This window comes from Phodopus roborovskii, unplaced genomic scaffold (assembly GCF_943737965.1).
Source record: "Phodopus roborovskii unplaced genomic scaffold, PHOROB, whole genome shotgun sequence".
Lineage (NCBI taxonomy): Eukaryota > Metazoa > Chordata > Mammalia > Rodentia > Cricetidae > Phodopus > Phodopus roborovskii.
The window spans coordinates 5,429,733-5,453,841 of NW_026126625.1; the positions used below are offsets into that span (position 1 = coordinate 5,429,733).

General features: G+C 41.5%; 1 protein-coding gene across 1 annotated transcript in view; it reads left to right on the forward strand.

Annotated features, from left to right (window-relative positions):
• Window positions 1-23,386, forward strand: part of Ticrr (TOPBP1 interacting checkpoint and replication regulator) — a 40,128-nt gene extending 16,742 nt beyond the window's left edge. Inside the window, exons 8-22 of the mRNA XM_051206567.1 lie at window positions 1,397-1,548; window positions 3,255-3,355; window positions 3,971-4,064; window positions 4,157-4,236; window positions 4,404-4,631; window positions 5,120-5,216; window positions 8,915-8,972; window positions 10,182-10,343; window positions 12,549-12,639; window positions 15,543-15,601; window positions 16,607-16,738; window positions 17,619-17,776; window positions 20,161-22,261; window positions 22,389-22,514; window positions 23,146-23,386. Of these exons, the coding sequence (XP_051062524.1) occupies window positions 1,397-1,548; window positions 3,255-3,355; window positions 3,971-4,064; window positions 4,157-4,236; window positions 4,404-4,631; window positions 5,120-5,216; window positions 8,915-8,972; window positions 10,182-10,343; window positions 12,549-12,639; window positions 15,543-15,601; window positions 16,607-16,738; window positions 17,619-17,776; window positions 20,161-22,261; window positions 22,389-22,514; window positions 23,146-23,255 (3,749 nt within the window). The 3' untranslated portion in view covers window positions 23,256-23,386. The remainder of the gene's footprint in view (window positions 1-1,396; window positions 1,549-3,254; window positions 3,356-3,970; window positions 4,065-4,156; window positions 4,237-4,403; window positions 4,632-5,119; window positions 5,217-8,914; window positions 8,973-10,181; window positions 10,344-12,548; window positions 12,640-15,542; window positions 15,602-16,606; window positions 16,739-17,618; window positions 17,777-20,160; window positions 22,262-22,388; window positions 22,515-23,145) is intronic.
• Window positions 23,387-24,109: the final 723 nt, after the last annotated feature.

Consider the following 24,109-nt stretch of genomic DNA (forward strand, 5'->3'; position numbering starts at 1 on the left):
AGCCTAGAATAACCTCAAACCTGTTATGTGTCTGAGTCTTCCTTTGAACTTCCTAGATATCTAGATTTTATTTTTTACTGTCTAGCAGTCTTAGGATCTTTTATTTTCATATTATGCTGACTTATTTTGAATTAATCTTTGTGAAAGATAAAAGTTTGTGTCTGAACTTAATATTTCCTATTTGGATGTTCAGCTGTTTTACACCGTTTATTGATCTTGCATCCATTGTGTATCACCTTTGTACTTTGTCAAAAATCAGTTGATTATACTAATACAGAACACTATTTATTCTATTGATCTGTTTGTATTTTATTTTTCTGATACCACATATATAGTAAGTCTTAAATTTGGGTAGTTTTTAGTTTTCTGCTTTTATCTCTTAACATTGAGTTGACTTTTAGTCTCTGTATAAACTTTAAAATCAGTTTGCCAATAACCTTAATTTGTTGAGGTCATCAGTGGGTTGCATTGAACCTGTAGATCAGATGGGGAAAACTTACATCGTGGCAGTACAAAGCCTGCTTACTTATGAACATAAGGATGCTTCCATTTATTTGGTCCTTTGAATTCTTTCATAATTTTGTAGTTCCCTCATATAGGTCTTACACATTATTTGTTAGATTTAATTTCTGAGTTAGTACTTTTTTTTGCATTTTAAAATAGTGATTTGTGTGTGAGTTTTAAAAAGTTTGTTTTTGTGTTAACCTGCATTTATGTATTTATACCACATGTATGCCTAGTTATCTACAGAGGTCAAAAGAGGGCTTCAGATTCCCTAGAACTGGAGTTACCAGCAATTGGGAACTGCTGTGTGGGTGTTAGGCACCAAATCCAGGTCCTCTGCAAGAGCAGCAACTGCTCTTAACCCCTGAACCTATCTAATCCCTGCTAATGTGGTTTTAGTTTCAAATCCCACTCATAAGCCACTAATATTTAGGGAAGTGGCAGGCTATTTAGGTTAACTTTGTTTCATACAACCTTCTTAACCTTCACTTACTCCAGGAACTTTCTCATTGGTTCTTTCAGATTTCCTATGTAGAAAACAAAGATACTTTAAAATTTTTTTTTCTTGATCTTAAATTTTTATTTGCACATTTACAAAACCTTAGAAATAGTCACTAATGTCTTTTCTTTCTCAATCTTGGCACTAGTGATATTTTGAATGAGTTATTATCTTTCCTTGTTTGCCTGTGCTAGGTAATGTGGCATGTTTAACATTACCAGCATCTTCATGTTATATGCTAGTAACCCCTAAAGTCAGTCATGGCAATCCAGGTATAGTTAGATTTCTCCTGGAAGACAAAAGTTTCTCTCCCCAATTGATAAACCTTTAAATGATACACAGAGTTGATCAGAATATGAAACGCAAATGTTCTTCTCTCCCCCTCCCCCACAGACTTTAAAACAGAAGAGGAGCTACTGTCTTACATACATGAAAACTACCAAAAGGCTGTGTCTACGGGAGAAATCACATTGTATTCATGTGCTCAGAATATGGTCTCAACTATTAAAGTGTTCCTAAAGTCAAAGGACGTCAAAGAATTAGAAGTAAGAAAGTCTAGATGATGCTGTCATAGATGTAGTTGAAGAATTTCCATTATGTTGTACATGATAAAGTTATGAGTAGGCTGGAAAGCTCGCTCAGTGGTTAAAACTAGTGACTAATCTTTGGGCGATCCAGGTTCAATTCCCAAGCTGCATGGTGGCTCACATTTTTTAACTCTAAAGGGGTCTGATGCCTTCTTCTGGCTTCTTTGGGTACTACATGAAAATGGTGCACAGATTTATATTCAGTCAAAACATCCATACATGTAAAATAAAGATAAATATTTTCTTTTAATGATGAGTATAAGATTGGGTACAATTCCAGATTTTAGAATGTGAGCCTGATAAACTGGAAGGCCAGAATCAAAGTGAACTTCTGTCCTAATGAAAGTGCTATATTTGTGTATATGTTAGCTACATGAATTAAACTAATGGTTTTGACCCTAGCTGCTCTTCAGAATCACTTTTTGTTGTATTGGTTTATAATTATTATTTATCTGTTTATTTATATTTTATGTATATGGGTGTTTTGCCAGCATGTATGTCTGCATACTGTGTGTATTTGGTCCCCTGGAACTGGAGTGACAGATGTTTGTGGACTGCTGTGTGGGAGCTTGGAATCAGAACTAGGTTCTCTGGAAGAACAGCCAGTGCTCTTAGTTGATGAGCTACTTTTTTTTTTTTTAAGTTTTATTTATTAATTATGCATACAGTGTTCTGCCTGCATGTATGCCTCCAGGAAGAGGGTACCAGATCTCATTATAGATGGTTGTGGGCCACCATGTGGTTGCTGGGAATTGAACTCAGGACCTTTGGAAGGACAGCCAGTGCTCTTAATCTCTGAGCCATCTCTCCAGCCCCCTCGATGAGCTATCTTTTCAGGCCTGTTGTTTTGTTTTTAATGCTAGTGTCTGGTCTTTCCAGATTGACAGACTAACTCCCAAGTTTCTTTATGTTAGCACTTGGGCAACTGTTTGTTTTAAAAACTCCCTACATAATTCTAGCAGTGTCGTAAATCACTGTTTTAGAATACCTCATGGTATTTATTCATGTATAATGGCAAGAGCAGGATTCTTTCTCTATACTGGACAGGAGCTATTTATGGTATCACTGCTTTGTAGAACCTTCTTTTTAAAATTAAGTGTATAAAGCTGGGTGTGGTGACACACTCCTTTAATTCCTGCACTTGGGAGGTAGGAAGATCTCAGTGAATTCAAAGCCAGCCTGGTCTACATGATAAGTTCTAGGACAACCAGGACTACATAGAGAACCCACTCAACCTGTGAGTGTGTGTGTCTATATGTGCAGTATATACATATATGAGTGCAGGTGTATTCAGAGTCCAGAAGAAGAAGGTTTCTGACCCTCTAGAGCTGGAGTTACAGGTGGTTGTGAGCAGCCCAGCATAGGTGCTAAGAATCCTCTGCAAGAGCAATTTGTGCTCTTAAACCTAACTGTTAAGCCATCTCTATAGCCCAAGAAACCTTCCTGTAACAGTTGAAATCTAAAGGCTTGCTGTGTCTATTTGGTTACTCATAATTGTTTTGTTTTGTCCCCTGCACATTCTCTAAGATATCAAAGGAAAACATTCATTTCTGTAGTTTTCATTCAAATGAAAGAAGAGGAAAGTATATAAGGCATTAGTCAACTGTGAAGCAAACTAGAAATAAGTAACAGTTTTCTCCTACATAATATCTTTGTATTTACAGATGACTTGCCTGAATCATATGAACAGTAACCTCTTAAAAACCAGCAAAACTCTCCGACAGAATCTAGGGGGAAAGCTGGATAAAGAAGACAAAGTCAGAGAGTAAGAAACCACTTTGTTTAATTTTACTACTACCCCAAAACAGAATTCTCAGGTTAGCTTGGGACAGTTTAAATTGTCAGTTGCTTGAGCATGCTTTTGTTAGTGACCTTTATGATGTACTGAACAGCAGTTTGAGTCATCTGATTACCTAACAAGCACACCAGTATTTAGAGAAAGTACTGAGCTCATCTTTCTCTCCTTTTATTTCAAACAAACAAACAAACAAACTGTTATCATGGAGCCCAACATGTCCTCAAACTTGCTATACAGCTAAGGCTGACCTTGAACTCCTCCTTCTACCTCACAAGTATTGAGGTTGCAGATGTACACCGCCACGCCCAGTTTATGTAGTGCTGAAAATCAGATGCAAGGCTCAGGCATGCTCCACAAGCAAGTCACCAACTGAGCTACACCCCAGGTTTCCCTGCCCATGCACTGCTTCCTGCCCCCCCTCAAGATTGAATTCACTGATCTGTATTACTAGGCATTTGCTTCAACACTGAACTACCTTCTGAGTTCTTGGTCATTGTTTCTTATATAAATCTTTGCTCAAAGAAAGAGTTTTCAGTAAGTGACAGTCAAAGGAGACATGACCAAGTATTTTGTTTCCTCGAGGTGCCAGCTTCAGGTGTTTCTTCGTCTGGAGATGTGTCAGCAGTGCCCCTCAATACTGCAAAGTACAGATGAGGTGGAACAAGTCGTGGAGGAGGTGAGTCCCTGGCTGCTTCCCTGAGACCATGCGCTCCTGCTTCCACTTACTTCCCAGCAGAGGCTATGGTAATTTTCTGCAACTTCTTTCAGGTGACAGATTTGCTGCGCATGGTGTGTCTCACTAAGGACTCGGCATACTTGTCAGAGTTTCTGGAGGAGATTTTGAGACTGTAAGTTTAATGACTACTGGCTTAGTTTAACATTGTTTTATCAAGGACTCCACATGGTGCTGCCTTAGAATTACAAGATTACAAAGGCATTTTTTTTTCAGGCTGGGTGGAGGGGTAGAGAGGATGAGATGGTAACTCTGTTCCATATCTACCAATATACTCCACAGGTATATTGACTCTATCCCAGGGACAATTGGACAACTTTACCACAGCCTGGGGTTAAAGATTCCTCAGAAGCTGGCTGGAGTTCTTCCTACAGAATTTTTTAGTGATGATTCCATGACTCAAGAGAGCAAGTCACCACCTCCTTCATCAAGTGCTCAGAAATCAGTGTCGGTCATTACTGAGTCTGAGCAGCTGGAGGAGCTGCGAACCAGATCAGCCAAGAAGAGAAGGTACCAAAGCAATTACCTATGCTATAGTTAAGTTCAGAGAAGGGAAAAGTTTGAAGACAGCCTCATTTTTGTCCATCTAATGTGCTAAGTTGGTAGTTGCCCTTGTGTCAGAATCATAGAAACAAACTCTCAGGAGTTCCCTCCAAGTAGTATCTGACACTTTATATTTATTACTCAGGGAATATGTGGTATTTATTTTCACTTACAAAGACCTTTACTGTCTACAGGGGTGTCTAAGAACTAGGAACCTCTTATAAAATAAGGTTAGGGTTCCAGCTTATTTATAACACCTCCCTTGCTGCCTGTCATTGTTAATTAACAAGTTGAATCTGTAGTAGCTATTTTTAGTAATTCTGGACTTGTTCTAAAGATAGGCCACCTCAAGATAACTAACTAGCACTTAAGTTAAACAATGTATTTTAGATGCTGACTTCATGCAAGCCTCGCTACATAGTTCCTTTATTTGGTGTGTTTTCTATTTTTAAAAGGAAAAATGCATTAATAAGACATAAAAGCATTGCAGAGATTTCACAGACTCTTCGACAAATTGAAGTTCCCAAAGTGTCCAAGAGAGCTATGAGAAATGTAAGTAATCACCATTGACAGGTGCTAATAGTTCCTCTCCAGCAATGTTTCTCCCAGTGGGAAGTCAAATTTGGAAGGTACCTTATCTGAAATGACCCTTCAGAATGTCTGGATTTTAGAGTATTAACAATCAAAACAATTTTTTAAATCTTTGGGAGTTAGAGAGATGGCCTAATGGTTAAGAGCACTCATTGCCCTTCCAGGGGTCCTGAGTTCAATTCCCAGTAGCCTCATTGTGGCTCACAATCCATCGTAACTGTACTACTTACTATGGGATCTGTGGCACTCTTCTGGTGTGCAGGCATACATGCAGACAAAACATCCACATACATAAATAAATTTGGATTTTAGCACAGTTCAGATTTTGAACTTTTGGATTTAGGGATATTCAGTTAAATGTTGAATATTTCTGTGAACATGTATTAAACTATAACCAAAGGAATAAAGAAATATAAAATTAAAAACCAACAACAAAACAACAGCCAGGGAAATAGTTGAGTCAGTATGTACTTGAAACCAGAGTTCAGTCTCCAGAACTGTTATACACACGGACAGGGAGTTGGGTTAGAAGCTCAGTTGATAAACTTCTTGCTTTAACATGAGGACCCATGTTTTAAAAATATATCCAATAGGACTGGAGAGATGGCTCAGTGGTTAAGAGCACCAGCTGCTCTTTCAAAGGACCCAGGTTCAGTTCCCAGCGGCTCATAATTGTCTGTAACTCCAGATTCAGGGTTGACAGCCTCATGCAGACAAAACAGAAAGTGGTGGCCCATGCCTTTATTTTCAGCACTTGGGAGGCAGCGCAGGCAACTCTCTGAATTCAAGGCTATCTTGGTTTATGGAGTGAGTTCCAGGACAGCCAGGGCAACACAGAGAAACCCTGTCCTGCCGGGGCTGGCAGGGGGTTTGGAGGGGGGGAAAAAACAAAAAACAAACCAGGGACTGGGGACATGCTCAGTTGATAAAATGCTTGCCATGCAAACATGAAGACCTGAGTCCTGAATTAGTTTAGAACCCACGCCTAAAATGCCTGGCATAGTGGCACATACTTTTAGTCTACCACTGGGAAAGCAGAGACAAATTCCTGGGACTGCCAGACAGCTAGCCTAGACTACTTGGCAAGTCTCAGGCCAGTAAGTAACCCTATCTCAAAAACAAAAATGTGGGTAGTTCCTAAGGAAGGACACCCTAACTTGTTCTTTGGCTTCCACCTGCACACATATGGACCTGTCCCACACATACATTTGTGAACAAACAAACACAAAGACAGTTCTAGTTATTGTATTGTAAAGAAAACAAGTGAAGTTAGGAGTTGGAACTGGAGAGACCACTCAGTTAAATGTGTTTGCTTCTCTTCTAGAGTACTCATTTGGTTTTCACAGCACACACTGGGAAGACTCGCCAGCACCTATGACCCCAGCACCAGGGGATCCTGTGCCTTAACCTGCACAGACACCCATGCACATAATTGAAAATAATAAAAGTAGATCTTAACCACCTTTAATTCCAGCACTTGGCAGGTAGAGAGGCAGATGGATTTCTGTGAATTCAAGGCCAGCCACAGCTAGTTTCAGGACAGCCAGGACTGTTACACAGAGAAACTCTGTCTCAAAAAAAACCTTAGAATGAACAAATGAATGAATAAGTAAATAAGTCTTTAAAAAAAAATTAGGCAAGAATGAATTCAGTCTTTAATATACATAGCAAAACTTAAAAAACAGTGAAAATGTCATTGAAAAATAATATGATTATAATAGGTGTTCGATTATCTACCAGAAAAGTACTTTATTTCATTTTGATTGTAGTTTGGGATGTGGGCGGGAGTAAAGATGGGCACTGTCATGAAACTTGGTGGTAATTGGTTTTTCTGTGGCACCATAATAGGAGCTTCCAGGGAAACAAAACAGTATACCCAGAATCTGCTTACTAGATGGGGTTAGCATCATGCTGAGGAAAGAGGGAAGAATAAAGATGCAGTGATGCTTTGGAACACAAACTGTCTGAAAAGAAATCCAGTCTGTGAGAACTTGCTTCAAAAGCATCCTCTATGATAGTGGCTGCCATACAATGGGAGGCAATTTTCTTTTAGAAGTACTATATCTTACGTGTAGATAAGATGCCAGTCTCACAGATCTTATAGTCATAACTAAAAGGCAAAAAATCCAGATGTGGGTGGATGTACAGAAGCCGGGAGAACTCTATTATCACTAGTTTTTATGCTGATTTACATTTTCTAGCATTTTTGGAAATTTTTATTTTAGATTGTCCAAGACAGCCATGGCTGGACATGGTGGCTCACATCTTTAGGTCCAGTACTCAGGGGGCAGAAGCAAATGGATCTCTGAGTTCAAGGCTTGTCTGGCCTACATAGTGAGTTCCAGGCCAGCCAAGGCTACATAGTGTAACCCAGTTTATTCTGAAAATAAACGTTAAAAAATATCAGAGCAGAGACTTACTGACATTAGGTTTTGATATTGATTGAAGAATTATTTCACACCAGGCCTTGGTGGTACATGCCTTTAATCCCAGCACTTGGGAGACAGAGGCAGGTGGATCTCTGTGAGTTCAAGGCCAGCCTGGTCTACAGAGTGAGTTCCAGGACAGGCTCCTAAGCTATACAGAGAAACCCTGTCTCAAAAAACTAAAAAAAAATTCATGCCAGTTGGTACCATAGATAATGATAGCTGTTGAACTGAAGGATTAGTTAAGTTTCTATATAAGAAATTTTAGTTTTTTGAAAGATCAATATAGTTAAGCTAGGAAACAGTGAATTTGTATTATAAGTGTAGCACATATTAATTATATACATGAATCACATTAGTGCATATTCAATGCCCTCTTCTGATCCCTGTGGGCATGTTCATGGTACACATACAAATATGCAGACAAAACACTCATATACATAAAAAGAAAGAGATAGCAAATAGGAAAATCTTGAAAAAGGATTCTTTTATTTAGATGTATCTGGGAGTCTTGTCTCCTACACTACAGTAACAAGCCAATAGAGGTTTGATGCAGAGGTGTTAAGAGTCCAGTGTCCTAATCAATCTGTATGACTTTTTTTTTTTCCAGGTATAAAAGATATGTATGGTCATCATTATAAAATTGAACAGTATCTTCTCTATCCATTCCTCAAAAGTTATAATGCCAGTTAGTTTGTTGTGTATGATCCTGGACCTTTTTCTGTATATACCCAAAACAGACATCAACAATTTGTTCATAATGTAGACACATCTACATGAACTTAAACATAATTCCATCGTTGCTGAAATGTGCACATCCCTGTAAAGTTGGTGTGAGGAGCTGAACCATGAGCACTGTTACATAGCCAGCCTGAACTGCATAGAGACTCTTATTTTCAATGAAACAATAGATTTAAGCTACCATACTTACTATTCTGAATTTAGAAGCCCTCTCCATTACATAATTGTATGATGGTATACACAAATCTCCATGTGGTTTCAAATCCTCATTGGTTGGGTGTGTGACACACCACTGTTTCATTTTTTATGTGTGTTCGCATGCTTCTTATTTGGGATTACTACTCATAGCAGGGGTGTCTTTGGGATGTGTACTTTGGTGCATTTTTCTATGCTATGGATCTCTCTGAATTGCAAAGGTCAGAGAGCTTCAGGTAGAACTTTTTCTTATCTTGAACAAATGCCTGTGTTGATCTTCCTCGTTCTCATTTCCAGGAGAACTCTCAGCTTGCTTCTGCTCAGCCACCACTCCCAAGGAAAGACTCTGTTCAAGGTGTGTTTTGTGTTTTCAGCACCTGTTCACTGGATTGACAAATTTACTTTGACTGGATGTATTTATTTCATATTATAGCTGTATATGAGCATTGGTTTAAGAAAATACATCCAAATCCTTGTTTGAGGGGAATAAGATAGTTCATATAGCCTTAAATTAAGATACTGCATCATGCAAATTAGTGACTTAAAATATTTTTAAATATCATTATCATGGAACCCAGAATTAGAAAAAAGAAAAGAAAGAGAGAGGAAGTGGGTCTGTTTTAGACAAAGGAGTTTAAACATGTTGGTCAAAGTGCATTCCATAGTCCTGCTTGGATCTTAAGATAATTTTTTTCTTTCTTTTTTACAGCTAAAATATAATTATATCACTTTTCTCCTTTTCCACTCTCTAATCCTGCCATGAGCCCTCCTATCCCTTTGGAAATCATGGTCTTCTTTTCTTTGTTATTGTTATATATTCATATGTGCAGCAAAATCATAAACACATAAGTAAACGAATTGCTAAGTCTGTTTAGTGTTACTTATATGTGTATGATTTCAAGACTGGCCGCCTGGTATTAGATAACCAAGTAGGGGGCTCATACCTGTGAAGATTTTTCTCTCAAGTTAATGATATATTTTTTGTTTGTGTTTTTGTTTTATTCTAAGACAGACTCTCAGTATTTAGTTCTGGCTGCCTGGCACTTGATATGTAGATCAGCCTGGCCCCTGAAGCCACAGAGATCTGTCTACCTGTACTCCCTAGTGCTAGCAAATAGAAACATTTAATCTATAAATAAAAATATTAACTTCATTATTAAAAAATACTTCCCACAAAGAAAAGTTGAAGATTAGATGATGGCTTCATTGCTGAATTCTACCCAGCATTTAAAAATAAACATATTAACATGTTTTAGTTGATAATTCTAAACAGTTTGTTGAGGAATGAATTACCTTGAACAAATGATGCTGAGATAACTATATCCAAAAGAATGATACTGGGCTTACACCTCATTAAAAAATCTGTGTACAACCCTTTGGGACCTGTAAGGTCAGTAGTTTTGAGGTCCCCCAGAAGTTATGCTATCCAGGGCAACATTTTAATACATTCGGTTACAGAGTGGCTTCCTTAAGCAGCTCTGTTTGGATCCGGCATCCTTGGTTAGTTGACACCAACTAATTCTTTTCAATCTCCTGTCTCTCTCCTCTCTCCCTCTGTTTTTAGAAGTGACAAAAGTCCGAAGAAATCTCTTCAACCAGGAGATGATTTCTCCTTCAAAGAGGGGACTAAAGCGGGGACTGCCTCGAAGTCACTCTGTATCAGCCTTGGAAAGTCTACACCACAAACAGAACAACTTCAAGAAGACCAAAAGCAGTACATTTCAAGGTAACCACAAAAAGAATTTGTAACAAGTTTGCTGATAGCATTGTTCTCATTTTTATTCCCAAATCGGTAATTTGAATCTTTCTTTTTTCTGGATTAGTTTAGCTAAAAGTTTGCTAGTTTTATTGATCTTTAAAAGATCAATAACTTTCCATTGACTTTCCAGCCTCACTTTCCTCCCTCTACTTACTTTAATTTTAGTTTATTGGTTTTTTTGTTTTGTTTTGTTTTTTAAAGTTTCGGTTGTTGGTTTTGTTTAAATTTGTAGGGTATGTGTGAGCAATAAGGTTGTCTCATATGGATTCTTTTGGGTTCATCCTTCTTGGAATCCATTAAACTAGAGCGGTTAGGTTCATGTCTTTCATCATTTTTAACAATTTTCTTCAGGAAGGTTTTCTGCCACTTTGTCTTTTCACCTTCTGTAATCCCCATGATACATGTGGAACATGCATGATAGCACAGTATACATGGGTGCCTCAGTCCTTCTTAATTCTTTTTTCTGGTCAGCCTGTTTAATTTTATTTATTTATTTATTTTTTTTTTTTTCAGATTTACTGATTATTCTACCTGCTAAGACATGTGGTTGAATCCCTTTACAGAATTTCTTGTTACATCTGTATTTTTTGGTGGCTGTTTTGAGTCAGTTTCATTTAACCTAGGCTGGCCTCAAGCTTGCTATATTCCTAAGGGTGGCCTTTGATCTCTTACTTTCTTCTCTTTTTTTAATCCAAATTATTTTTATCTTTTGGAAGTTTTTAAATTAAAATATAATTACATCATGTTCTTCCTCTCTTTCTTCTCTCTAGCCCCTACCAATTCCCTCCTCACTCCCTTTTAGATTCATGGTCTTTTCTTTAATAATTATTGTTACACACACAAACATACATATGTATGTATGCACACACACACACACATATATATCTTGTTACATATATGAATGAGTTTAGGGCTAAACAGTCGGTATTAGATAACCAACTACAGGGCAAATTCTTGACGGAGACTTAATTCTCCCTCTCTTAGCAGTCATTATAGTTCTTTGTCTAGGCCTAGACAAAGGCCTGTGAGATTATGTTAGAGTGTCTATTGATGTCATTGTTCAGTTTTCTTTTAGCATCCATATTGTTGAAGTATAATGTGTGTAGCTTCTCTATCATTTGCAGCAAATTTTCTGGTCCTGGCTCTTATTAATCTTTCTGCCCCATCTCGGTGATGTTTCCCAAGCCTTAGCTATGGGGTTTGTGTTGTAGATACATTAATTTGGCAGAGTACCCAACAAGCAGTTGCTCTCAGCATTTTGGCCACCTATGGCTTTTTGTATTGGTCTCCATTAGCTAGCTGCAAAGAGATTGATAAGAGATGAGAGTCTACTCACTTGTGGGTATAAGGATAGATATGTAATGCAGGTAGGAATTATATTAGTTTAGTAAAGTAGTAGGCTCTCCTCTAAGATGCATGATCTCACTAGCCTTAGATAGTTGGCTAGGTTTCTTTTACCAGGCACGAGTTCCCTCTTGTTGACTGGGACTTAGGTGTAATTACATAGCTATTGGATACTGCCAATGTAGATGCCACGATTGCACTGTTAGGGATCTTTTGTTAGGCTGGTCACAGTTCACAGGCTGCACAGCTGGGTAGGACTGTGGACTACCTCCCTCCTTTGCCAGCTTTCATGGCAACTTCCAGTGTAGTAAAAAGCTAGTCCTCAGAGACGAGGCTTTTGGATCAGATCCGGTTCAAATCCTTCACGTCCTTAAGTGACACAACAACACTAATATTTTATATATAATTATATGTAAACATAAAACAATATGATTTCTGTGGCTTTAACAATTATCTTTAATGTTATTTATCCCTCCTCCCTCCTTCAATATTGCTCTCTCCTTCCTTCATTCTTAATTAAAGCCTTCCCCCCCCCTTGTCAATTTCTCCCTTTATATCAATTCTGTTGCTCCTGTTTCTACTTCCTGAACACTGGAATTGGCTACATGTGCTGTTGATTGAATCCAGGGCCTTCTATATACTGTGTCATTTTTAATCAGTGCTGTTGACTATTATGTTGAGCCTTGAAGGCATAGAATCTATCTCAGAGTTTAGCATCTTCTCTGGCCAGGTAAAAAGCCACATGTAAGTTCAAACTGCTGCTCTTCCCTTGCTGTTACCTGAGAGGGTTAAGTGAGATTTATAGTTGACACTGTTTTTGCATCTTAGGGTATCACAAACTGCTGACTAAGAGTGTAGCTGAGACCCCAGTCCATAAGCAAATCTCCAGGAGACTGCTCCACAGACAAATCAAGGGCAGGTGAGTGACAGCCCAATCCAGACCCCTCCAGGCCACCCTCAGCACCATCTTATAGGCAACTCTTTGCCTTCTCTTGACTTAGCTAGTTCTTAACCTTGTTGATTATATTTTACTGACAATAGAATAATATATACTATTCCACTCTGGCCTCTTATACTGGGTATAATAATTTTGTGATTATGTACATTTCTTGTATCAGTTCATCCCTTTTTATTATTAAGTGGTATTGCATTAAATGGATCTTCTGCATTCACCTGTTGACATTGGGAAAGGTGTCAAGTAAGGCTGGAGAGCCTAGTTAGCCTTTATTGATAGAGATACAGCTGGGGCTTGTTTTTTTTTTTTTTTTTCCTGTAGTCACTAGTCGGATTAGGGAAATTACTGTCTCATTCCAAAAGAGCTGTCTCATGTGAATAAATTCTACACCTCAGTCAAATAGTCCTTTGGGAAAGGATGTGAACTCCTCTGCTGACCAGCCATTGTTTAGACTTTCTCCAAGGCTTCTAACATGATGACGCTGTTCCCTTGTATGACCACCATGCCGATGTTATTCTGTTGCCCATTAGTTGCCATCTCCACACACTCATCAATCACAATATTCATAAAGGGATCAAAGCCCCGTAGTATTCCTTGTATGTGTCTGACACCATTTAACTTCAGTGATAATTTCTTGTCCATACATTTCTTAAGTTCTTGCTCATGGCAACTCTTCAGTGGGCTTGGCACGATAGACAAACTCTTCTATTTTAAAACTAATTTTGACATTGTCAAAATAAATTTCACAGTAAAAGCATCCTAGGAGCTGAAGAGATGGCTTAGTGATTAAGAGTACATAGTCTCTTACAGAGGACCTGAGTTCAGTTCCCAGCACCATGAAGAATAATTTGCAACAATCTTTAACTCCAGCTCCAGAGGATCCGACAACTCCAGTCTCTGGGCACTGAACACATGTACATAAGCATACACACATACTTTTTTTTCCTTATCTCTTAAAAAATTCTAACTGTCTCCTGTGGTGATACATTATTTATGATTTAATAAAGCTTGCCTAAAGGATCAGAATACAAAACTAGCCATAGCCATAAGAGCTAGGCAGTGGTAGCACAAATCCCAGGACTCAGAAGAGAGAGACAGATAGACCTCTGTGAATTCAAGGCCACCCAGGGCTACATGAAAGTGAATTAGTTCAAAAGAGAAACAGAGTTCATGCCTTTAATTCCAGCACTACAGAAGTGTATAAGATAGGAGCAGGGCATTTAGAATTCAGTCTCTGCAATTAGTCTCCAGCCCTGGTAAGAACAGGATCTCCCCAGCCCTAGTAGAAGTAAGAACTAGCAGCTAGCTGCTTTGCTTTTCTGATCTTCATCTTGAACCCCAACATCTGTCTCTGGGTTTTTATTATTCATGTTACAATCTCCATCTAAATATTGGAGCAGAGCTCAATGATGGTGTATATTAGCTTATGCAAGAGTCACAATTCAATCCCCAGTTCTCAAAGGGACAGTAATTGTGAATGAAAGTACTTACCAATGCTAATTATCAATAACCTTAAGGTCCAGCCTCAAGGCTTTTGCTCAGGGTTTAAAAAGAGATAATACATAGGATCTAAGTCTGAGGGCTGTAGAAAAGAATCTTCTCACACCATGTTCATTCTATACATGTGCTCTTTATTGTACTCTCCTTACTGTTCTCTATTGTAATTCTTTTGTCCTGATGTCTATAATTTCTTAGCTCTAGTTCTTTATGTCAATTCTTATTCTGTTTAATCCTTCTTCATTTTTCTACTTACTTATTCTTCCTACATTCTGATCCTTTTACATTTTATTAATTTCTGACAGCTTCTCCCCTCAGTTACTACCTCTCTCATCTCCTCTTCCCAAATGTCTTTTCCCTCAGAGAATTATAGCGTTAGTTTTTCATTGGTCAGAAGCAATCCTGAGCTAAGTAATAAAGGCAAAGCCATTGCCATGGCAACATGAGGTCTCAAGCCCATAGGAGCAAAACTGTGACCAGATATGGAGGGTACAGTGCCTAATGACAACTTTAAGACAGTGATCTATTGTTAGTCGACTGGCAAGTGAAGAATTGGCATGCTTTTCTTAGTAACGTAGGTTGGACATCTACAGCTCTGGCCTTGTACATAGCTGTAAGGTTTCAAGCTTATGATCTATTTACAAAATGTCTTTAGTTTGAACTGGTTCTGAGGTGAAAGTGAGCTAATTATGTGCAGTTAGTGTGAGTAAGAGAACAAGGCAGGCTAGTTAGAGTCCACAGTCCTTGTGGGGCAAATAGATCTGGTTATGAAGCATGTCCCAGTATATATTCTATATATCAAAATTATATAACCAAAAAAAGTCATCTTCTAGACCATGCACAGATAATGTGCCCAGCAGATGAAATATTTTCATGAGACAAACACGAAAGCAGTGGGAAAACACCCAAGGCTCATGAGAGAAATTACAGACAGGAGAAGCAACTGGTTTCCATAGCCAGTGACCCTGTGGCCTTGCCGAGTGGAGCTGTCCCATCAGAAATCATGTCTCTGGTCCTTCGACCTGTTAAACACCAGTTTACACCTGCTGTATTTCTCATGGCCCCTGACAGCTAATATTGTCAAACCCCAGGCTTTTGTAACTTAGTTGAGATGTTTTCTGTGTTTAATGTATTTTGTTGTTGCATTCTACTCTGTGTGTGTGTGTGTGTCTGTCTGTGTGTCTGTGTGTGTGTGGTTGAGGACAGTTTTCTTAGAGTTGGTCCTATCCCTCTATGTGTGAGTCTTGGGGATAGAATGCAGATTGTTGGACTTGGCACCAGCACCTTACTCACTGAGCCAACTTGCCTGTCCCCATCTTTAATATGTAAATCATGAGTGCTATTGACTCTTTGTGCTGTTGCTCTTCAAGGTCTTCTGATCCTGGTCCTGATATTCATATAGTTGAAGAGTCTCCTGAAAAAGAGGATGGTGAGCATATCTCCTCTTTCTGCATACTATCTAGTTTCAACAAAAGCTTTCTGTGTTTTTCACTTAGTATATCCTTCAATACTCTGGATCCAGCATACACATATATGGATATATGTATTAAATTTAAATTTCTGGGTAAGAAATACTTTTACAGAATAGAAATAGTGTTTGGTGTGAGGATTCAATTTCCATGTTATATAAAGGGGCTGTGACATTTTAAAGTGTGTCTTAGTAGGGCAGGTGTTCAAAACTACTTTCTCTTTTTATTTGTTTGTTTTGTTTTGTTTTTTGAGACAGGGTGACTGTGTAGCAGCCCTGGCTGTCCTAGAAGTTGCTTTGTAGATCAGGCTGGCCTCAAACTCACAGGCCTGCCTCTGCCTTCTGAGTGATGGGATTAAAGGTGTATGCCACTATTGCCTGACTCAAACACTACTTTCTTAAATGGTTTAAGTAACTATTGTTTGTGGCAGAAAGATGGCTTAATAAACCATCACTCAAAAATACTTTTAACACATTTTAGTATATATTCTTCCTAGACAAAAATATATGTAATGTACTTATAGAAAACCTAGTTAGGCTGGGTGTGGTGGCTCTCATCTTTAATCCCAACTCCATCACCCTGTAAGCAGAGACAAGTGGATCTCTGTGAGTCCAGGGCCAGCTTGGTCTACACAGAGAGTTCCAGGGCAAGCAGAAGTACTCTCTGTCTCAAAACAAGCAAACCTAGTTTTTGTTTTGTTTTATACAAAAGTCACGCTATTTATACTTTTTGTTCTTTCTGTCATGCTTAGAGGTGTAAATTCATGAGACTTGTAAAGGAGCAAGTTCATGGGTCATTATGTTCTGCCCCCTTGGTGTGTCAGTCTCTTGTACATTTTCAGACACTACAGTTGCCTCTAAAAGCCACTTTTACCTGTGGCTTTTACCTGTGGTGCAGACACTGTGGGGAGGAGATGCTAAATCTGAAGTCCCCCACGTTTACCAGCTCTTGTTCTGGTTTTGCAGAAATAAGTGTGAGACGAAGTCCTAGAATCAAACAGTTGTTGTTTAGCAGAACAAACTCTGGTTCCTTCTACTCTGTGTCTCAGCCAAAGTCTCGAAGTGTGCAAAGGCTCCACTCGTTCCAGCAGCAGTCAGGTAATGTAGGCCTGTCTGTCAATGTTTTGGGGAAAGGAGGTATACAATTTGGTGCTGTCTCAATGTCTGTAATCAAGGCTAGATTACAACCCTTGGCTTGTAACCATTCCTCTCTTGGATTCCCACAGCTGGTCATCCACAATGCTGCTGTAGATAACTCATTCACTCCCACAAACAAGCCCAGGGACAGGGTGGGTAGTATCAGTTTGTCTATTCTTCATTCTTTTATCCATGTTGAGCTTGGCTAACAGATGTGTTTTTACATTTATACTAAAACAACAATATATTTATACTTAAAAATAAGTTATTTCAGTTACTTACATTTTCTAAAATAAGGTTAAAATCCAGGAAGACAGGGCCTACAGAGATAGATGGCTTAGAGGTTAAGAGCACGCTGCTCTTACAAAGGACTAGGGTTTCCCAGTAGCCACATGTGGCTAACAACTGTCTGTAACTCTAGTTCCAGAGGATCCAGTACCTTCTCTGGCCGCCTCAGGCACTGCATGCACATGGTGCACAGACTTATATAGACAAAAACACATAATAAAACAAGTTAAAAAAATTTTTTTTAATCTAGGAAGGCAGCAGTTATTGCAATCATGTGCATCATCAGTTGGATTTTCTACCCTAACTGGTCTAAAAACATTGTTTTTCTTGTTTTAATGATGTTGGGAGCACTGGACATAGTAGCGTACACCTTTAATCCCAGCACTGGTAAGGCAAAGGCAGGTGGATCTCTGTGAACTAAGGCCAGCCTGGTCTACAGAGTGAGTTCCAGGACAGCCAGTGCTATATAGAGAGAGAGACCCTGTCTCTACCAAAGGAAAATATTGGGAGGACAAGTCTTGAGGAAGAATTAAATGTTATTTTTGACTTGCAGACCAAAGAGAAAATTTTCCAGTCCAAAGTAATCAATCTCCTAAAACACTTCTTTTTGGGGCACTATCTGAGATACCTGGCTCCTCCAAGAAGGGCTCAGCCCGAATTAGGAAGTCCTCAAGAAGCATCTTGGATTCTGAGATATCTACTGCTTACCAGGTATAAATGTTCTTTAATGTTTAAAATGGTACTGTCTTGGGGAGCATAGAGACATGGTTGTAGAAGCAGGTGTCCAGTAAAAAAAGATGTGGGTGGTGTGTGTCTTTAATCCCAGCGCTTGGGAGGCAGACAGGGGCATATCTCTGAGTTTGAGGCTAGTCTGGTCTACATAGTGAGTTCCAGGAAAATCGGGACTATGTAAAGAAACCTGTCTCAAAAAAACCAAAAAGGTCTGGGTGACAGGGTTAAGCCACATCAATAGCTGCTGGGAATGGGTTTAAAGCAGCAGGTTTGGCTGAGGTCATGGCATTGAAAAAGAGACAGTGGTACTGACTGCTCCTTTGGCTCCATCTACCACATGTATGGTCATTTCAGAGGCTTTTCTAGTTTCTACCTTCTTGCATCCCATTTGACTGACAGTTGCTCTTCATGTCTCTTGGGATGAAGCCAGAGTGAAGTCTTGCCTGTCTTGGTACAGACGTTTGTGCTCACCTACCTCTCCTCTCTATCCCTCCTAGTCCCTGCCTTCTTCAGTTCTACCTGGAACATTTTGTTAGCCATCCTCCATTTGGATCAAACTGGTCTTTCTGAAAGTCTGATCTGCCATCTGGCATTCTTGCTAAAGCAAAGTTCCCTAAGTTTTCCTAAAGCAGAGCCTTTGTGTTCAGAAATCAAAATCATTGAAACTGCTTCATTGTTAGAGGATGCCACAGAGCTACATGGCCACGGGCAATCTCCTATGTTCTCATGGGGTCCACCATGTCCATGTGCTGGCCTGGGCCCTCTCCACTTGATACTGTTGCTACTCAGACTGCACCTAAAAAGCTACTGGTTTTCATAGTTCTGCTTTTGTTTGTATTGCTTTATGTAAACCAAGTCCCCTCTGCCCCACTTTTCCAGTCTCTGCTTTCCCTTGTAGAGGTACATTCTTTTTTTTTTTTTTTTTTTTCTATTTGTGTGTGTGTGATGTAAAATGTGTGTGTATGTCATAGTACAGTCGTGAAGGTCAGAGGGTAGCTGTGTGGATTTGGTTCTTTGTCCCTACCTTTATGAGGGACTCAGGGATCACACTTAAGTTGCCAGGCTTGTATGGAAGCATCTTTACCTCAGCCATCCTGTTGGCCCAGGCATCCATTCCTGAATGGCTGATTTGTCAGTCATTCTTCTTTGCTCCCCAGCTGGGCTACATGGGGTCTTCTGTGCTTTCTGCATGCACCTGCTAGCTCACTCAACGTGAAAACCTGTTAGCCTGGGCTTCCTTGAGACCTTCAGTCATGCTGTAGAAAGATTGGTGTTTGACTGCCTCCCCTTTCAGAGTTTTTAGCTACATTGTTAACAAAAAGGAAGGAAATTTTTGGTTTGGGAGTGACCTTTCTGACACTTCATTTTTACTGTGCTTATGTATTTGTATACCCCCCCCCCACCCCTTTGATCCTAGGAAAAGTGTACCAATAAAATCTGAGTAATGTTTGGGAGAGGAAAACAGGTCACTTTTTTATTAATTTATTTTTTTACATTCCAATCCCAGTTCCTCCTCCCTTCTCTCCACACGCTCCCTCTCTCCCTCCGCCACCTTTTCCCACCCTACTCCACCTCCCATCTGCTCCTTGGAGAGGGTAAGATCTCCCCTAGGAGGTCTACTAAGTCTGTCCCATCATCTCATTGAGGGAGGACCAAGGCTCCTCCCCACCCCACACCCCTGTGCCTAGGCTGGGCAAGGTATCTGTCCATATAGAATGGGCTCCACTAAGTCAGTTTGTGCATTAGAGTTAGATCTTGGACCCCCTGCCAGGGGCCTCATATATTGTCCCAGTCACACCATTGTCACCTATATTAAAGGAGTCTAGTTCAGTCTTATGCAGGTTCCCCATTTTTTAAACTGGAGTGAGTGATCTCTCACTAGCTCTGGTCAGCTGATTCTATGGGTTTCTCCATCCTGGTCTTGACTCCTTTGTTCATATTATCACTCCTCCCTCACTTTAATTGTACTCCAGAAGCTTGGTCCGTTGTTATGGATTTCTGCATCTGTTTCCATCTGTTTCTGGAAGAGGGTTCTAGCTTCTCTGGGGTTGTAGATTGTAGGCTGGGTATCCTTTATATCTGGTATCCACTTATGAGTGAGGTTCTGGGTTACCTCACTCAGGATTTTTCTAGTTCTGTCCATTTGCCTGCGAATTTTAGGATGTCATTGTTTCTTACTGCTGAGTAATACTCCATTGAGAGGTCACTATTTTTAATTTCCAACTGAAGATTTTTTTTTGGGGGGAGGGGCTAATTTTAAATCCCCTGTTTGGTTTTCTAATGGTCTTAGAGATTACTAAGACAGTTTTTAGAGAATAGAGATTACAATAGTCTCTAAAATAAACATTTTTTTTTCTTTTCAGACTCCCAACAAGAATAATCAGAAATCCCCAAGCTTTCCTAAGACTACGCCAAGAAGGTTTCCTCATATAGCACAGACCTCACTGTGCACTCCGGAAAGACTGCAAAACTCCCCTACAGAAGTAACTGCAGCTGAGGGGCCCATTTCTGAGGCACCCTCCTCACACGGTTACAGTTCACCATTGGCATCAAAGGTCACTCCCCAGAAGAGAGCCTCCCCAGCAGAAAATACCTCTCCTCTTCTCAAAAAGCTGCCCAGCACACCCAGGGGGCCAGATGTTCAGCTGCCTCGATGCTTGTCAGACTGTGCATGGCTACACTCGGTGAATTCCAGTCCAGAAAGCCCTTATTGTCCCACATCCCCCCCACCTCCCTTGACCGCCGAGTCCCAGAGTCAGTGTTTAAGTCCTGTAAGATACTGCAGAACACCCCCACGAGTAGCCCTTGCTGGCACACCTGAGCATCAGAAGCCCCGACAGCTCCCTCTCCCCAGGGCCTCTCAGGCACAGGAATCTTCACAGGAACTACAGGAGAAAGCCGTCAAAATTTCCAAGCAGACAACAGACCCCATTACTTCTTCCCAACCTCTTTCTCCTAAGGAACACTTTACTTCTGGGTGTGATAGCTCCCAGTGTCAGCTTAGGAAATCTTCGTCAGCCTCCCCCGCTCCTGGAGAACAAAGTTGGAAAGCACACCCGACATCACCCAGCACAGCCACACCTGTCTCTTACCCTGTTCCCTCAACTCCTCCCAGAACCCCACAGAGAATGACTTCCCACCCCATCCCCCCTTCTCCACCATCCAAGCTTAGGAGACTGTGGAGAAAGACCTGTAGTCCTCAAGACTTCCCAGAGTGCCAGCCTGGACCTTCTGCTGCTCCAGTGCTTGAGGCAGCTACTAGCCCAGGCTCCAGTGAACAGCAATCTCAGTCTTGCGAAGGACAGAGCACTGGTTTCAAGAGTGACTGGCAGGTATCCTCTCCTGTGCTTATTGCAAGTGACACAGAGCACCTTCCTCTGATTGGTGAAGCCCAACTCTGTAGCCTTGAGAGCCGTGAGGTAAAAAATGCCATCTTGCCAGGGGAAGAAGGTGAGGCGCCAAAGACCACCATTGCTGATGAACCTCCCTCTGTGTCTGGCTCTGGGATTCTTCCACCTGTCCCTTCCTCTGTGCCCAGCTCCCCTGAGCTGCTGCCCTATGCCTGCATGGTAGACAGAAGGCAGAGCAAGGATGCTGCTCAGCAGGGGAGCCCACAAGCTTCAGAGGCCACTGGCAGCCCTCAGACCTATGAGGTTGAGCTGGAGTTGCAAGCTTCTGGCCTTCCCAAGCTCAGAATTAAAAAAATAGACCCTGGAGCTCTTCCGGAAGCTGAGGCCCTAGGAAAGGACAGCCCCCTGGGAGAAGAGGGTGCCCTCCCTGCTCTCAACATGCCCAAGGCCAGTAAGTCTTCCAGCAGAGCTGAGCACACCTATTTGTCACCTCCTTGTCTCCACCCCTCACACAGCACGCCTGGCAAGAGTGGGGGGCAGACCTTCATCTGTCAGTCTTGTACTCCCTCCCGCTGCCCACCCAGTACCCCATCTCCATTTCAAGCAGATGTTGGGGTTTCTTGGACACCATCCCCCAAGCAAAGTGGGAAAACCACTCCTGAAATTATCAAAGACTGGCCCCGAAGGAAGCGGGCGGTGGACTGCAGTGCTGGGCCCTTTGCTGGGAGAGGCGAGGCCAGTGCAGACTTCCCTGGGGCTTCGTCACTGCTTGAGCCTGAGCCTGAGCCCGAGGGAAAGGACCAAGACCTTGAACATCACCTCCCTAAGGTCCTTGTCTTGGAGGATTTTGAACTAGAGGGGGTGTGTCAATTGCCAGACCAGTCACCTCCCAAAGACAATGTGTCTAAGGCAGAGGATGCCTTCTCTTGGGGACAGTTTGGACTAGGCTCCAGAAGGAGACACCTGTCTGCCAAGGAAGAAGCTGAATACGATGTCAAAAGGGTCTGTGATTCTCTGGGCGAAGATCCCCAAGCTAGCAAGCATGGAGAGTGGTCTCCACATTGGAGGACACCACCACTCCGCTCTGTAGGGGAAGACGAGGTGTTTGTTTCTGGTGAGTTTCATTTTCAAACCAACATATGGTGTGCTTCCCTTGGGCAGAGTGGTAAGGAGGTGTTTGGAGCTGCGGGTGGCCTGGATGGAGTCTTGTGTGCCTGCACTTACTTGTGGCATCTCCTTAGGCTCCACCCCACCCTCTGGCTGCATGGTACGGAGCTGCCTCTCTGCCAGTGGTCTGCAGGCCCTGACACAGTCTCCACTGCTGTTCCAGGGAAGAACGCCATCCTCTCACACCAAGGACACCAGAGGTAACCTGCCTGTTAAAAGTCCCAGGCACTTACCAGAGCTGGGATTCCCTGTGAGTGACTTGCAGGATTCTCTTGCGTGCAGAGTGTGGGAAGATGGTTTTGACCCTGCAGTGTCATGTGTCTTTCCTGGAGAGGCTTCATGGTAGAACTTGGGGCATCTGAAGAGAAACCTCTGTAAAATCCTATCAAACTAACTCGGATGCAGGGAGTGGTGTGCATGCCTTGGCACTGTTGTTCTTGGGCTCTGGCAGTGAAATAGCTTGGGAAGCACAAGTGACAGTGATCAGGGCCAGTCACTTTCTCACAATAGGTTTATGTGCACATTTCATCAGGCCCCAGGTTTCCCACCTTCCGGCCCTTAAATAAAAGCACAGGTTAGAAGCATTTGCAGTGAGGGACTTGTGTGGCTCTCTTCTCACAAAACATTTCAGCCATGCAAAGTAACATAAACCCCTCTAATCCAATGTAAAAGAAAGCCTTATGTGTGGACACACTGCATTTCCAGTGGCTTGTCACTGTCGCAAGTTCAAGTGTAGGTGACACTCTTGAGTCCACTCTTGTGACACCCTCTGGTTAGATCGTGTTGTGCTGTTTTGTTTTTCAGGCCTCTCTGTTCTCTGCTTTTCCCTAGATGAGGAGGTGGATGTGTTCCCCTCCACTACTGAGGAGTCTCCTTTCAGCCAAGCCTTCTCCCGGAGACGGCCTTTCAGAACCTACACGAGGAAGAAGCTCATTAGCTAGCCCTGGTAGAACATAGCTGGAGGACTCAGTGAGGAACACTGCGAGCCTGGCCATATCCCTTGCATTCTTGGAGCGGTACTCCACAGTGGCTTTCTCTGGATGTGGAAAAGATACCAAGTTCATACCACCAATCCCAACAATGTGTCCAGAACGGCATTGCCAGAACTTAATGAAACTGAGAAACTTCACAAGCAGCTAGCTATGTCCCCTGTGGACTTAAAAGACCTTGGGGACTTTGCAGGGTGTGGTCCTATGCCTATAGTCCCGGCACTTGGGAGGTGAGGGCAGAAGGCTCAGAAGATTCTGACTGCATAGCAAGTACAAGGACAGCCTGGGCTATATGAGACCCTGTCTCAAAAACACAGCAAAAAGACATTAAGGACCTTGAGCCTTTTTCCCAGTCAGTTTTTGAGCTTACCACTGAATGCCTCATGGTCTTCAGATTCCTCTTATGGACTTCCATCTGGGGCCAGGCCCTGGTCCTTTGGGAGAGATTAGGAATCTGGTGGGCCACAGAGTAGCTGGTACTATAACTCAAGCAGCCTGGGATCTAGACAGCAAGCAAGGATCCCATTCCAGTGCCTCCATACCATGACCTTGGTGATTCAGAGGACCACTGCCACACTGGGGAGTGGAGAAAAGAACCTTTGACATAGTCCCTGGAGGGCTTGCCATAAGGTTTGAGTTCCCTGACACAAGCGGTACTTCATAAACTAAGACTACAGCAAAAAGCTAGGTAACAGTAAAGTCATCCTGGCTACTTAGCTCTCAGTGTTTCTGCCCAGGAGTATGTGATCATGCTCCAGAGTGATCACATTGCAGGGGCTGCCCTGAGAGCCAGCCACCTCGTGGCC